Raw genomic sequence first — 14,013 nt, forward strand, 5'->3', positions numbered from 1 at the left:
CAGCTCATTTAGTAACCCTCCCAGCATGTCTGCAGGATGAGTCACATTATTGCCCCCATGTTTATAGATGAAGAAACTGAGGAACAAAGAGGCTAGAGAACTCAAAGGTTTCATAACTAGTACCTGGCAGAGGTGGGATTTATAGCAGACAAACTGCACAGTCTGGGCCACACCAAGTGCCCTGCTGCCACCTCTGCAGCCTGACATTCTTCAGGTTCAATGAGAGGGAGACCTAGGGGCCCTTTTAGGCTGTCCGGGCTGACCAAACTAGAGCCCTGTGGAAAAGTATGTCCATGTTGCTCAATTGCCTTTGTTTAATAAAACAAAAATAATAAAAATTTAAAAAAATCTAAAATGTTAAAGACATAAATGAATTTTATGTTTTGATAGCTTAATGTTGCTCATTGTTTAGGTCAATAGAATTTTAAAGGTTGCCAAACCCAACTTTGTGGTCATGAAGTTATTGGCAGGAGGACACAAAAAGGAATCTAAGGTAAGTACATTGTGGGGAAAATAAATGGGTGTTAAATTATTGTAAAACCTTTTTTAAGTAAGATGCATAAATATTATTACAAAAAGAATTAAAACATTCAAAAAAGAGGTTCATCGGCAGAAAATAACTTGAGTGTACCATTTTGCTTTGAAACGGAGAGATTTTATGGACTTGGTTTCTAAAATCTGCCCTTCCATTCCCCTCTCTCCCTGTGTAAATTACCAAATGACTTGGAGTAAAACAAAATGTGTGAAAACAAATTTATGGAAAAAAGGTACAGACTTTGTTGAATGGCTTAAGAGATGGTAAATTCTTTAAACTTCTCTTGCTGGTGGTGTTACACCATCAGTGCCGTATCAACATGTGGTGTGCTGCTGACCATTTGCCCATTACATGTACCTGTTTATTCCCCGAGCTTCTTCCTGTCTGGCTTATCTTCTGCCTTGCTTTACTAGATACATCTCATTGCTTGGTACTCTGTTGACCCAGGAACTAAAAAACGCACTATGACTCTTTCCTGTAATTTAAGTCCATTTTCCTTTGTTAAGTGTTCTTTCATAAACCCAGAGTTAAGCTAGTTTTCCTTCCAGTTTAGTTTCTAACTTGTCATTAAACCAGTTTTGTATCTCTTGTGCTGTCTTACCTCTAAAATCTGGAGAAACTCTAAAAAACTGTACTGACTATTTGTAAATACATTAGTTTACTTTCCGCCTTTCTTTACAGGTTCCTCCTGAATTTGATTTCTCTGCGCACAAATATTTTCCTGTTGTGAAACTTGTTTGAGAGACTGAAAGGGTCATAAAGGGGTAGAATCTACTTTCAGATTCTAAGAGGATCCATCCGTCAGTCTTACCACGTAACGTGAAGTGAAATGGATTTCTTAGATAACAACCTATTATAAGAAATACTTTTAATTTGACAGCCTTATACGACGTGAATGAAAACTGCTGTTTTAAAGTGGTTTGTTATGTTCCATGGATGAAACTGGTCTTACTGAATGCATCGATGAACGTTCTATGGTTTTATTACAGATTTAATCATAAATCATTTTTTATGAATGAGTGGAAATAGTGTTTGTAAAGGTTAATAAATTTCTTGACAAAAAAAAATGCACCACTGGAAATTAGAAACAACAGCACTTTGTTGATGCATGTTAAGAATTGAAGGTGTTTACACTTAAAGTCATTCAAACAGATTATTCAGAAGTTTCAAAACAAGGGATTTAGCAAACACTTGTATGGGGTTTTGGTAAAATACATTTAAAGGGAATGGCGGGGGGGGGGGGGGGCTCTAGACTATATAGGGAGACCAAATTACATGGGGATTGTGATTTTGTGTGTCATGATGTCTTAAATTATATACCTGTAAGAATATAGAGGTTTTTAAAAACATCCTTTAACTGTCCTTTTGGCACTTTTAAAACATTATGCGTAATGTTGGCTAGTGACATTTTCAAAAGGTAGGAATGTATAGATTATGTGTAGGGTTAGGTTTAAATGTGGCATACTCCTTTTTGGTTACTACTAAATACTCAGTTTAACCTGTGAAATATTTTCAAGTGGGGATCTTTCCAGGATCTGCTGGCTTGGAAAACAGACTTCAGTCCACCTGTACCTGCAGACCCATCGCTAGAGACCCCACCCTTCCTTCGCTGCACATCCATCTTCCTTTCTCATGCTATCAGGGATTTTTATTCTACTTTAGATGGTGTAATTTGTCTCAACTAGTGAGGGCCTTGGTTTACAGAGCTCATTGTATGAAATTTATACATAATTTAAAGATGTCAAGTCCTTTAACTTTCCCAGAGATGTGTTTCACAGGCACACCAACGATGAAGCATTTTACTTTAGCTTTTTAAATGCATGTGAGAATACCAACTTTGAGTAAGCCTTCAATATATACATTATCAGAATTTTATAAGCCATTTTCTAAGGGACAGTAGCTTAGTACACTTTGTACTGCTCTCTGAGAACTAACACATACCATTATTTACACAAGCCATTTCCCCAACTCAGACACTAATGAACATTTTCAAAGCCTAAGCTGACAATATGAAAAAATATATAACCCAGTTAATGGAATCTTCTTGTGTTTTTTCTAAAATTCACTTCAGAGATCAGCATTAGAAGTTGAGTGTCCTATAAACTATCGATTATTTGTAATTAATAATCTCTTAGTGGGAGTAGACTGATCCCTTGGACTTTAAAGAACCTTGAATTCGTACCTCAGGTTCCACTGTGAATGGATAACCAGATACTACCAAACAATCCTGCTAGTTACTGGTCTAGTTCTAGAATGACCGCACACAGACTTAACAGGGATTGGTTTATTTCTCAAATTCCATCACATGAAAGTACATTATGTGCAGTGCTTACACTTCAGGAAATCTGATTGCGTCTCGCGTAGGGAATCTGCAGTCCCATCTGCAGAAAAGAGATGAATCCTCACACTCCTGTCTACGCGCCATTTTGAGCATAGAGGAAGGTGTGAATTTAAAAGTTCGCACCTATTAAAAATGGGAATAGCTGATTTCATTTTGGCTGAAACCAAAAAACCGAAGTGTAGGGGATTTGAGATCTACTTGCTTATTACACAGGTTTTTGTTTAAAAACCACAACACATCTATGAATCGTTGCCTTGCAATAGGTGCCTGCGTGATCTCAAGGTAAGCCAGGGGTAATAAAGCACGACTGTCTGGAGAAACAGCTCACAGGACACCCCTCCTGAATGAATGGCCTTTGGAGCCTCAGCACATGAAGATGGAATCAGTGTGGTTATTTTTTTTTATTTATATTCACATCCCAGCTCAGTCCACAAAAGGTTTAATAAGGCAAATCACCACCCTTAATTCAGTTTGCAAGCTGATTCTTCAGGGACCCAGTACGGCATGAAGGGAAAACAAAGCAATTGGACTAACAGTCCTTTATTTCTCAGAACTATGCACACTGATTAAACGTGAAATGAAGAGACTTTATTAATTATTGAAAAAGCAAAACTATCAGCCCGAAGGCTAAGACACAAAGGGAAGTTGGACAAGGACTTAGATAAAACCTTACAAAGCTGTGTTTAACACCCTTCTTTGCCTTTTCCAGGTGGAAGAGTTTAATCTTAGTGATTAACAAAATATCCTACATGAGTAACATTCACATTGGAGATCTTAACCTGAATGCAAACCAGGTCCTGCCTTCAGGGCCTGCCAGGGGTATGGGGAGTCCAGACCAGCTGAGGGGCCGGTGTCCAGCTTGCCAGCTGTCTGGCCTGCAGGGCTCTAACTTCTCTGGGCCCCCATTTCCTAATAAGCATCACCACCCACTTGCCCTTTAGAGGGCCTGAGAGTCACACAAGTGTGACTGCCAGTCATTCGTAAGTGGCAAGAGCCTATTTACCAGAAATACTGAGAAGCAGCTCAATGTGAATTAGGATTAGTCCTTTTCAAATTAACATTGATTTTTAAATCACTTTTTAAAACAGTCATCTACTACGAGCCAAACATATAGACTGCCAAAAACAACTTGTGTTTCTCCAGCCTTTCTAAACTTTCCATCTGTGTAACAACTGTATATACCCTTAAGCGTCAGCTTCCTGTCCTCCTGTAGTGAACGGGCAGTCTGTCCACAGCAAACACGCCACCATGTGCCTTGCTGCCCTCCGTGCTCTGCCACAGCCCCAGGATCAGCTCTGCTGCTGCCCCTGTAGTGGCAAAAGTCAATCCATTTGTGGCTCTTGGTGATACGGACTTCTTAGAAACAATTTTGCTTTGCCCACACATAACTAAGCAAAGTAAGAACAAATGTTCAAATTATAAGTCACTTAGAAGCATTTTTGTACATTAATGACAAAGGTTATACAAGTGGTCTTTTAAAAATTTCTCACAAAATGTCTCTGTCTACAGACTTGTTCAAAACTGTTGGTAGTGATGTTTGCATTAACACTTTTGCGCTCTAGGCCACAGAATGAACCAGAAGTGAGCGCATGACAGCATAAACCAGTAATCATTCATTGCTGATAGGGGAGAACAGAAATACCAGGCTGGTACCTGCTGCTCAGCACAGCATGTGATGGGGACACCAGAGGGACCAGAGAAGAATGCCCAGGTGTGGTGGGTCTTCTTGGTGTCATTAGACAGACTCTTCCTACAGGCTCTGATTGTTTTCAGCAAAGTTACATTCCAGAAGAAGTGCCACTGTCACCATACTTGCAGGAGACCTTGGGTTCTATTTTTGGTGTTGATCTTCTCTTACCTCTCAGCTGACAGATTGACACCATGGTACACACTTCAAAAATACCCCCAAAAACCACCTAACAGACCATCACTTTCCTACATAAAATACATATTAAAACTCCACAACAATCATCTTTAGATGTGTATTTTACTTAGTACATTTCACAGTATTCAACCCCTCATAAATATTTTGTAGTGATCTCTGTTCAATCCTGACATCAAGTACAGGATTCCAATCGATTCAGAGTGTGTGATTCCTCTTTTCACGCTGATCAAGTAAATTTATGTCTCCTTTCTGATTTTCAGCATTAAGAACTAAAAAAGAAAAAAAAAACACATAATATTCTGATATCAAAACATTTAGGAAAACCAACCAGGCAGGCTGCATTTGACCCAAGTGTCCAGAAATTGCCTCATCAAGAGGACAGCATCTCCCACGGCAATATCATGGGGCACTGCATTCCCAATCAAGGACAGCAGAGCAAAGAGGCTACAGGTCTGGCCACAAAGGTGCCATGAAATAAAGCCATCAAATAAAAACTCCCTATTTAAAATAGTGAAATAATGCCCCACTGCCCTCTAAAATGGACAACACAAAACGTACTAACATTTTTTGATAACATCACAACCCTTGTGTGTTGCTCGCATCCCTGTTTGTGAAACTCTGAGCCCGACGCAGGCACTGCACTGCGGTGCATCTACCGCCGCCCCCCACCCCCGTCAGCTCTACTGCAAAGTCTTCCCTTTACGGAGACGAAGCCCAAAGCCTCCCTGTAGCTCCACCGTCCTTGCCCTATCCCCTGACACACAAAGGACAGGAAAAGACCTCACAAAATCTAAAACCACCATGCTGACTTACAACTACTACATATTAAATGGTGATTTGCTTAAATGAATTAAATGGCTGCCTTAAATTAATAACTGTCTTTTAAAGTTCTCTATTCAGAGTGCCTGTGTGGCTCAGTTAAGCATCTGACTTCAGCTCAGGTCAGCATCTGACTTCAGCTCAGGTCATGATCTCACAGTTCCTGAGTTCAAGCCCCACGTCGGGCTCTATGCTGACAGCTCGGAGCCTGGAGCCTGGAGCCTGTTTCAGATTCTGTGTCTGTGTGTGTCTCTCTCTGCCCCTCCCCCGTTCTCTCTCTCTCTCAAAAATAAAACATTTAAAAAATTTTTTAAAAATCAAAAAGTTCTCTATTAAAGTTGGATGGAATGCCTTTTTCTAACCTCCCTGGAGTCAGCAGGGTCTGAAAACTATTTTAATGATACGATGGTGATAATTCTTCAACTTAAAAGAGCTGACAGAGCATTTTTCTCTGCCTCTGTCCTCGCTTTGTTGGAGCACCTGAGTGTAGGGGATGAAAGAGCCCAAAGCTTCACTGCAAAGCCAGACATTTAGGACACTACTGACTTAAAAGGATGGTGAAAGAGGTGTAAGGCAGTAACCACACCAGAAAAGGTGTGCAATCCTCCAAGGACTGAGGTGCAACCAATGATAAGGAACAGAAAAACTGGCTTTGTATTTGCTTAAAATTCTGAATTGCTAATATGTTCATGTTCTGCATTAAATTGCCTACACAGTCTGAAAATAACTTAAAAATCAAGTTAGGATTCCCATTTCTAGAACCCTCAACTCTATCAACTATAGCCACTGGCATGCTGGATGAAATATGAAAAGATATTTTAAAGAAGCACTGTTGAATCAAACCCAAATTGGGGGACTTTCTACCAAATAACTCGCTACAACACTTCAAAAACTATCAACGTCGTAAATGATGAAGACAAATGGTTTGGGGTTAAAGGAGCCAAGGAGGTATGACAATAAATGCAGTGTTTAATCATGGATTTAGATCTTGGATCAGAAAAGTGGTATTAGTTGGACACTTCACTACATCAGAATAATAGCATTGTGTCAGTATTAATGTCTTCATTATAAGATGTTAACATTTGGGAAACCTGGGTGAAGGGTATATATTATTTTATTTTTAAATTAAAAAGTTAAATTTTAAGATACTAAAATGCATCGTCTATAATAAAAAAAAAAGGAATAAATGGAATCTGGGGCACCTGGGTGGCTCAGTCGGTTCAGCATTCAACTCGATTTCAGCTCAGGTTGTTGTGATCTCATGGTCATGAGATGGAGCTCCGCCTAGGACTCCATGCTGAGTGTGGAGCCTACTTGGGATTCTCCCTCTCTGTGCCCCTCTCTCACTCTCTCTCAACATAAATAAACGTTAAAAAAAGAAGAAGGAATCTACGAGGCCAAAAATGAAGTAAAAGTTAGAACTCCTAAAGGTAATAAGCATCAAAGCTACACCTGCCCTGAAGACTTCTGAAGCCTGAAGACTCCGGGCTTCTCCCTTCATAGCATCAAAAGATGCAGAGGAACAAAACATAAAGATGAAGACTGCACTCAAGGCACCAAGTCCAGAAGCAGACCCGTATATAAATTGAAACTCCAAATGCTCATGTCCTTGGTTTAAAGGTAATGGAAACGTGGTGCAGTGAAAATGGGCAACAAGAAAACCTAAGTGGTTAGAATGTGGGACTTTTAATCGAGACAACCATGCAAGTGTATAATTTGAACTCAATTTTCCTATGTGAAACAAAAAAATCCGAAGAGAATTTACTGAAGTGGTAGTGAGTCTGTAACCCTCCTTGAGACTAATAGAGGTGAATGATCTCTAGTGCAATACTACTCTAACTCAGTCCCCTGAGACTTCCTACAGAAAAGTTCCCAGGAAACTAGCTCATAGTTAAAAAGCACAAAACACAAGGAAACAAGCTATCATGAGGACAATCTGCAGAAACAAAAGAAATACCCACAAGGTTTTCAGACACTGCAATTGGAAAACATGGTATAGAAAACTTGGAGATTATATTTATATATATTTTTTAATGTTTGTTTATTTTTGAGAGAGATAGCATGAGTGGGGGAGGGGCAGAAGAGGAGACACAGAAATCTGAAGCAGGCTCTAAGCTGTCAGCACAGAGCCCGACACAGGGCTTGAACTCATGAACTGCAAGATCATGACCTGAGCTGAAGTTGAATGCTTAACTGACTGAGCCACCCAGGTGCCCCAAAACTCAGATATATTTAAAGAAATAAAAGATGTTTGAAAATAGGAGCAAGGAATAAGAATACTTAGAAATGAAAGCAAAGCATGAATTAAAGAACAGAGAAGGCATAGCTGAAGGAAAAATTGGTGAACTAGAAGCTATGTCTGAGGAAATCATTCTGAATGCAGGGTAGAGAGGCAGAAATGGGTAATATGAGGGGCGCCTGGGTGGCTCAGTCAGTTAAGTGTCTGACTTCAGCTGAGGTCATGAACTCACAGTTCATGAGTTTGAACCTGCATCAGGCTCTGTGCTGACAGCTCAGAGCCTGAAGCCTGCTTCACATTCTGTGTCTCCTTCTCTCTCTGTCCCTCCCCTACTCACGCTCTCTTACTCTCTCAAAAATAAACAAACATTAAATAAATTTAAAGAAAAAGAAATGGGTAATATGAAAAAGGGGGTAAGAGACAGGAAAAGAATGGTAAGGTCTTTTTTTTTTTTAATATGATAGATTTTTTTAAGTTTATTTATTTTGAGAGAGGGCAGGGGAGGGGCAGAGGGACAGAAAGAAAATCCCAAGCAGGCTCCACACTATCAGCACCAAGCCTAACACAGGGTTCAATCTCGTGATCTTTGAGATTATGACCTGAGCCAAAATCCAAGAGCTGGACACTTAACTAACTGAGCCACCCAGTTGCCCCAGGATCTAACATTTCTGATCTGAGTTAAAGAAGGAAAATGGGAAGAAGCATTATTCAAAGAGATCTTGACTGAGATTTTCCAGAAGGACTAGCTGTTACACTTAGAACATGGTGGTACAGTGTGAGTAAGCAGAGAAACCAATGGAACAAAAAGACCAAAAAGTAGATCTGAGTACAAATGGAAATCTATTTGGTAAAGGTAGTGCCTCAAATCACTAGCCTTGAGATGGTGTTGGGCCAAATGAACGGCTCTTCGGACAAAGAAAATTGGACCCAAACTTGTGCCACATACTTGAATACATTTGATGTTAATCAAATGAATCGGAGATCTAAATGTAAAATATAAAACCAGATGATCCTGGAAAGACAGTGACAACAGTGGCACAGTTTTTGAATCTCTGGGTCCCCACATGAAGCCACTACATTAAAAAACTCAAAAACCACAGACATTCACAGCAAGAGTAGATGACAAGGAATCCTGCAGACCCCAAAACACAGGCAGAGACAAACAGCAGCAGATAGTGTCTAGAAAAAAAATGGGAGCAATGGAGCACCTGATGGACCTGAGAAGAGGAGAAAAGAACCCCAAACAGGCAACACATTTACACCAGAAAGTACTGGGCCAATGTACAAACTGCCGCTTGAAGCAAGAGGGTTTCTGCCACCCCCACAGCAGGTGACCACAAAGTGGCCATGGCAAAGACGAGGGGCCTGGGGGAGGCTGAGCCCCACGAACTTCTGAAACTCATCTGCTGGGGCTCCTTCCCACATAGAGCCCCACGAGCAAAAAAAAAAAAAAAAAAAAAAAAAAAGAAAACTCAGAGAGCTGAGTGTGAAGGACAGCAGAGGCTGAGCAGGGACAAGGGACCTGAAAAGCAGATAAAAGTGGGGAAGGTCCCACTAGTCAAAGAAGATGGGACAACTTGAACTTCAAAAAGAATAAATACAACTGAATGAAACCCATCAAAATAGGTTTAAATCCATTAAGTTTGTATATGTAAAATCATCGCCTTCAAAGGATAACAGGAAAAATAATTCGTTATTGTGAAAATTGATAAATAAAAAGCATTTATCCTACGTTCTATGACTAAAACCACTGACTTGCCTATTTATAAAAATATCCTAATCAACCAATGAAATAGAAATGGTTCAATTAGAACACCACCACCAAAGAATTAAGGAAGGCACTGAACATCAACTGATCCTTCCATCACAAAAACAAAGACATTACTTGCCTCCTGATGAAAGAACATACCACTGCCTACCATGTTACCACAGGCTTGAACTCAAACAGAGTCTTATCAAGCCTCTGGATATCAGCTGCTGATTTACAGGAAACAGAGCAGAAATAAGAACATACTAAGTTGTACTATGAATATATAACCAGCACTGTATAGACTGTGGAAAACTCCAGGGCAAATGGAGGAAAGGAATGGAAGGGGAAGCTGTAGACTGAGAGAGACTTAAAGATGAATCAATTCTAAGAAAATGGGAAAAACTAAATTATGGTGTTCAGGGAGACCCACTTGAGCAATAAACCCATAAAGCAACGCAAGAAAACGCTTACTAGATGTGGGGAATAAGTTTAAGAATTCTCTGAGTTTGCACCAATGGGTTAACAAGGCTTAGGGCGGAAAGCCGCCACAGGACGAAAGCGCTCATCGTAGAACAAAGCACAGAGCGGAAAGCCACTTCCACAGAAAGAAAGTGTCTGTTCGAAAACAGGTAGAGGCGGAAAGCCACGGCAGCAGGGCGAAAGTGCCCAGGGTTAGTCATTAAGTAAAAGCATAGGGTGCAAAAGCCACAGGGTGAAAACGCCCAGAGCTAATTAGTGAGAAAAATACCTTGTTGACCCTGAGGTAGCATGCTCTGTCTTAGTCCCTAGAAAAGCTAAGATAAACAGACATAGCACCTGGTGCCTGCCATAAACAGCCATCTGCTCAGCACTGGGATTTTGTTTTGTATTGACCCAAACCCCTAACACCACCTATCTCACACCCGAGTTAATGATCACTATTTCATTGTCTCTTTCTGCACGTACATCATGTTTGTAAGCCTTCTGATCCTAACAAAAAAAGAGCAAGGACCCTTTCTCAGGGTTCTTGTTTCCTCCCAGACATTAGCCTCTCTTGTATTCAATTCTGCATCCACTCTCTTGTGGGACAAGAGAGAACTCCAGACTCAAAGTCTGCGACGACTAGAAAGATCAGGATAGGGGATAAGTCTAGAGGATGGGGAGAAGGGGGAGGGGAGGACATAAAAGATTTTAAAAGTCATATGGCAGAAAGACACTATATAAAACCAAAAATCAAACTGGGAGTAAGTATTTGCAACTGACATCACGGATAAAGGGCAATCTCCCTAGCATATAAAAGAACTCTTAAAAACTAAGAAAGGAAACACCAAGAATCTGACAGAAAAATGAACTTTAAAAAAGGGAACCAAGGAAGCACAGGATACTAAAACAAGAGTATGTGGTCGGAGGGATCCTTCAAGAACAGGAGGTAATAGATGTGAAGGGTGACAGGGTCAGGAAAGCCACCAGTAGACAGGGTGTCCAATGGATGCTAAAGCCACACCATTTCAAAGCATCCCCCTTAAGTGACAAAGGGAAGATGGACCTTCGCGATGTCGAGACCTGGCAGGCAGTGCTGTCACCAAACCAGTATGTGCCTCCCGGTGTGAAACAAGAAGGGCACATACAGCTACAAGATGTCCAACCGGAATCCAATCACAAGCCAATGGACAAATCCAGAATCTGATACATCCCACTGCCCTGCGTCCTTTAAAAATTCAAAATAATAACACAAAGTGCCACTATAAAAAGCTGCTTGGAAGTACTGTGCAGACAGTGAGGCCTTTTGACTGTTGCTACAGAGTGATCAAGTGGTGACCTAGCCATTCTGTCAGGAAACCCCTAGAAGTCACGAAGACAAATGCTCCAGCTGATACCCGAGGGCTTCAGCCCCCTGAACACGTAGATTTTCTGAAAGGTCTTCATCTTGGGCTTCTCTGCCATCCCCTCCCTCCACTGCACGATGTTTAAAGGCTTCTGAAGAAAAGAAAGTCTCCTTCAAATGATGGATTACTTACAACAGTAATGTTGGGACGCATTGTTTAGTCACTGCCAAAGTGAAGGACCACAAGGGGAAATGCAAGGCGAACCTCCCCACCCCCGCCTCCACTACACTTCTTACCATTCAGATTTCTGTCATTCCCTGCAAGGGCTGCCTGCTTGTCTGTTTCCGATTCTGCCTCATTTTCGTCCATGTTGTAGTCCTCCTCTCCTCCCAGCTTCTGCTGGTTTCTCCCTGCAAACAAGCACAGGCACAGAGCACACAACCCACATCATTTCTCTCTCGAGGCCACAGGGGCACCCGAGCCCAGGACTGGGGTTTTCCAGGTCACAGCTTAATGATCCGGTCTTTCTGCGACCTCTCAGGAGGCAGGGGGGACTTGTGTGCCTGCTGCCCGAACAAACAGCAGGTGTGAGGTCTCTACTTATGTTCTGTCCAATTAAACTCTGAGTCCATATAAACCATGGCCCTCAACACAGGACAATACTCAGGGCTGGAACTGAGGAACCTAATGAATTAAACCCATATTCCAGTTTTCTGAAGAGACAATCCACTCAAAGTTAAAGGAAGGCACCACTGTTGCTGGAAACAACAGGTTTCTAGTTAATGACGGCACCTCCACAGAAGGGCTGGTGATTCTGACAGAAGGAAATAGAGCAGCCACTGGGAGTCGAAGGATGGCTTTTTCCATCCTGCCTACACAATTCAACTATTCATCACTAAAGTCAGCACCGCAGAGAACAACCAGAAAAGATCAGGACGAAATGTGTTCAAGAGACACATTCATAGGGTTTCACATGAATGTCTCATACACACATATTGGTAGACTTCACTCTGGTATGTTTCCCTGTGCTCACTGCCTGACATGGAAGTGAAGCACATGCCTTTGGCCCTTGCCACTTTCTTGTAAATCAGGTCACTACAAATGCCCCAGGATGACGTGTATCCTGCAGGCCCTGCGGGACCTCGAACCAATCTTCAGCTGTTATGCTCCACGGCCAGTCTGAAACCTGAGTGCCACTGGGTCGGCTCCCTGACTTTCCTTTTCTTTTTAATTCTTCAACTGCACCCTCGTGAGAGCACATTCCTCAGAAAGAGAAACTTGAATACAAATTAGATCGATAGAACATCAAGGTAATTTTCACAAACAAGCACATTCCCCACTCCTGTTAGTGGGTCATCCCACTGACAGGTATCTTCTCTTCCTAAGTGTTCCTGGCCCGGCCAGGAGTGAAGTCTTCCACACCTTTTAGGGACCCAAGTACACCCCAGGATACTGTGCTGATCTCCATTTCCCACACTTTCGTGAGCCTTTAAAGAAAAGTCAACCAAACCAGAGAGGGAGGAGTCACGTGTCACTTTGCTGCAATGCTCACATCGGCACAAAACCCCCTCTACCCAGTCATCCCTCCCTCCATTCCCAGGGCACCGGTGGCAACACCACACCACATGAGGCTGCGGAAGACGCAGGCCAGGCGTGTGGTCCAGCGTGGGCTACGTTCACAAGACACCTAGCACCCACGTCAGGCCTTCCACTGAGACGCCCCCCGCCCCCCACCGACTCCCTGTGAACCTGCAACTGGTGCGAGCACACAGCTCTTCCCTCCCGCCTCCCACTCAGTAAGACACCCAAGGAATGAGACCAGCAGATGGCAAACTGCTGTTCGGGAAGCTTCCTAGGGGCCCCTCCAGTGTCAGGGGATGGCTGGAGGAAAGGAGTCTGCGGACGCCCACAGAGCAGCTCACGCACCTTCCTCGTCAGCGTCCTGCTCCTCCTCCTGCCCGTCGGGGACGACCAGCTGGTCCCGCTCTAGGTCCTCAGTGTCCTGGTTCTCTGGGCTCTCCAGCAAGGCTGCTGGCGCCCGCGGGGTGTGGCCCACCGCCTCCGCTTCCCCAGTGCCTCTTCCACCCGCAGGCCTGTCTTCATCGGCCGCCTGCTCTGGGCCCGGCGGTGCCGGTGGCAGCCCCGGCCCGTCCCTCTGAAGAGCCTCCTCACCGACGGCCTGAATCTCGTTGGTCTCCTCTGTGCACAGAACACCATTCACTGCAACCTCACCAGCATTTACTTTCATTGGAACAAAAACACAACCCCTCATACCACTCAGTTTCTGGAGCCTTCCCAGGGGCTGTGGCTAGGGGAGCAACTGGGTAATTTACTCTGTGACTCCGTAAAGACTCCAGGTGCCACTCAACCTGCAGCTCATCTTCAGACCCATGAGGAAGAGAGAAGTGCTTCAGGGAAAAAATTTGGACTCAGTTATCCTGATTACAGGGACAACCAACAAGCTGAGGTTATCTGATGGCAATAACGGAGACAAGTACTTGGGAGTGGGCTGTGCCGGCCGCCACGGAGTCATTCCACAGGGACACAGCAGCCCCTGGTTCCCAGTGACAGCTGCCCAGAACTCAGCCATCTCCCCGTAATCCCACAGTCCCGCTGATGTCCTCAATAAAGCACGGCCT

The 14,013-nt window shown here is 43.0% G+C and overlaps 2 protein-coding genes across 6 annotated transcripts in view; one reads left to right on the forward strand and one right to left on the reverse strand.

Moving 5' to 3' along the window:
• The window catches only part of NAA35 (N-alpha-acetyltransferase 35, NatC auxiliary subunit), a 95,016-nt gene extending 93,465 nt beyond the window's left edge, over nucleotides 1-1,551 (forward strand). For all 4 annotated transcript variants that reach the window (XM_060609931.3, XM_060609929.3, XM_060609930.3 and 1 more), the window contains exons 22-23: nucleotides 413-493; nucleotides 1,217-1,551. In XM_060609931.3, the coding sequence (XP_060465914.1) occupies nucleotides 413-493; nucleotides 1,217-1,276 (141 nt within the window). In that variant the 3' untranslated portion in view covers nucleotides 1,277-1,551. The remainder of the gene's footprint in view (nucleotides 1-412; nucleotides 494-1,216) is intronic.
• Nucleotides 1,552-2,804: 1,253 nt separating this feature from the next.
• Nucleotides 2,805-14,013, reverse strand: part of GOLM1 (golgi membrane protein 1) — a 57,014-nt gene continuing 45,805 nt past the window's right edge. For both annotated transcript variants that reach the window (XM_078436899.2, XM_078436898.2), the window contains exons 8-10: nucleotides 13,301-13,573; nucleotides 11,671-11,784; nucleotides 2,805-5,030 (exon numbers count right to left, since the gene is read on the reverse strand). In XM_078436899.2, coding sequence (XP_078293025.1) covers nucleotides 4,957-5,030; nucleotides 11,671-11,784; nucleotides 13,301-13,573 — 461 coding nt within the window. In that variant the 3' untranslated portion in view covers nucleotides 2,805-4,956. The remainder of the gene's footprint in view (nucleotides 5,031-11,670; nucleotides 11,785-13,300; nucleotides 13,574-14,013) is intronic.

The sequence above is a fragment of the Panthera onca genome, chromosome D4 (genome assembly GCF_046562875.1).
Source record: "Panthera onca isolate mPanOnc1 chromosome D4, mPanOnc1 haplotype 2, whole genome shotgun sequence".
NCBI classification, from domain to species: Eukaryota; Metazoa; Chordata; class Mammalia; order Carnivora; family Felidae; genus Panthera; species Panthera onca.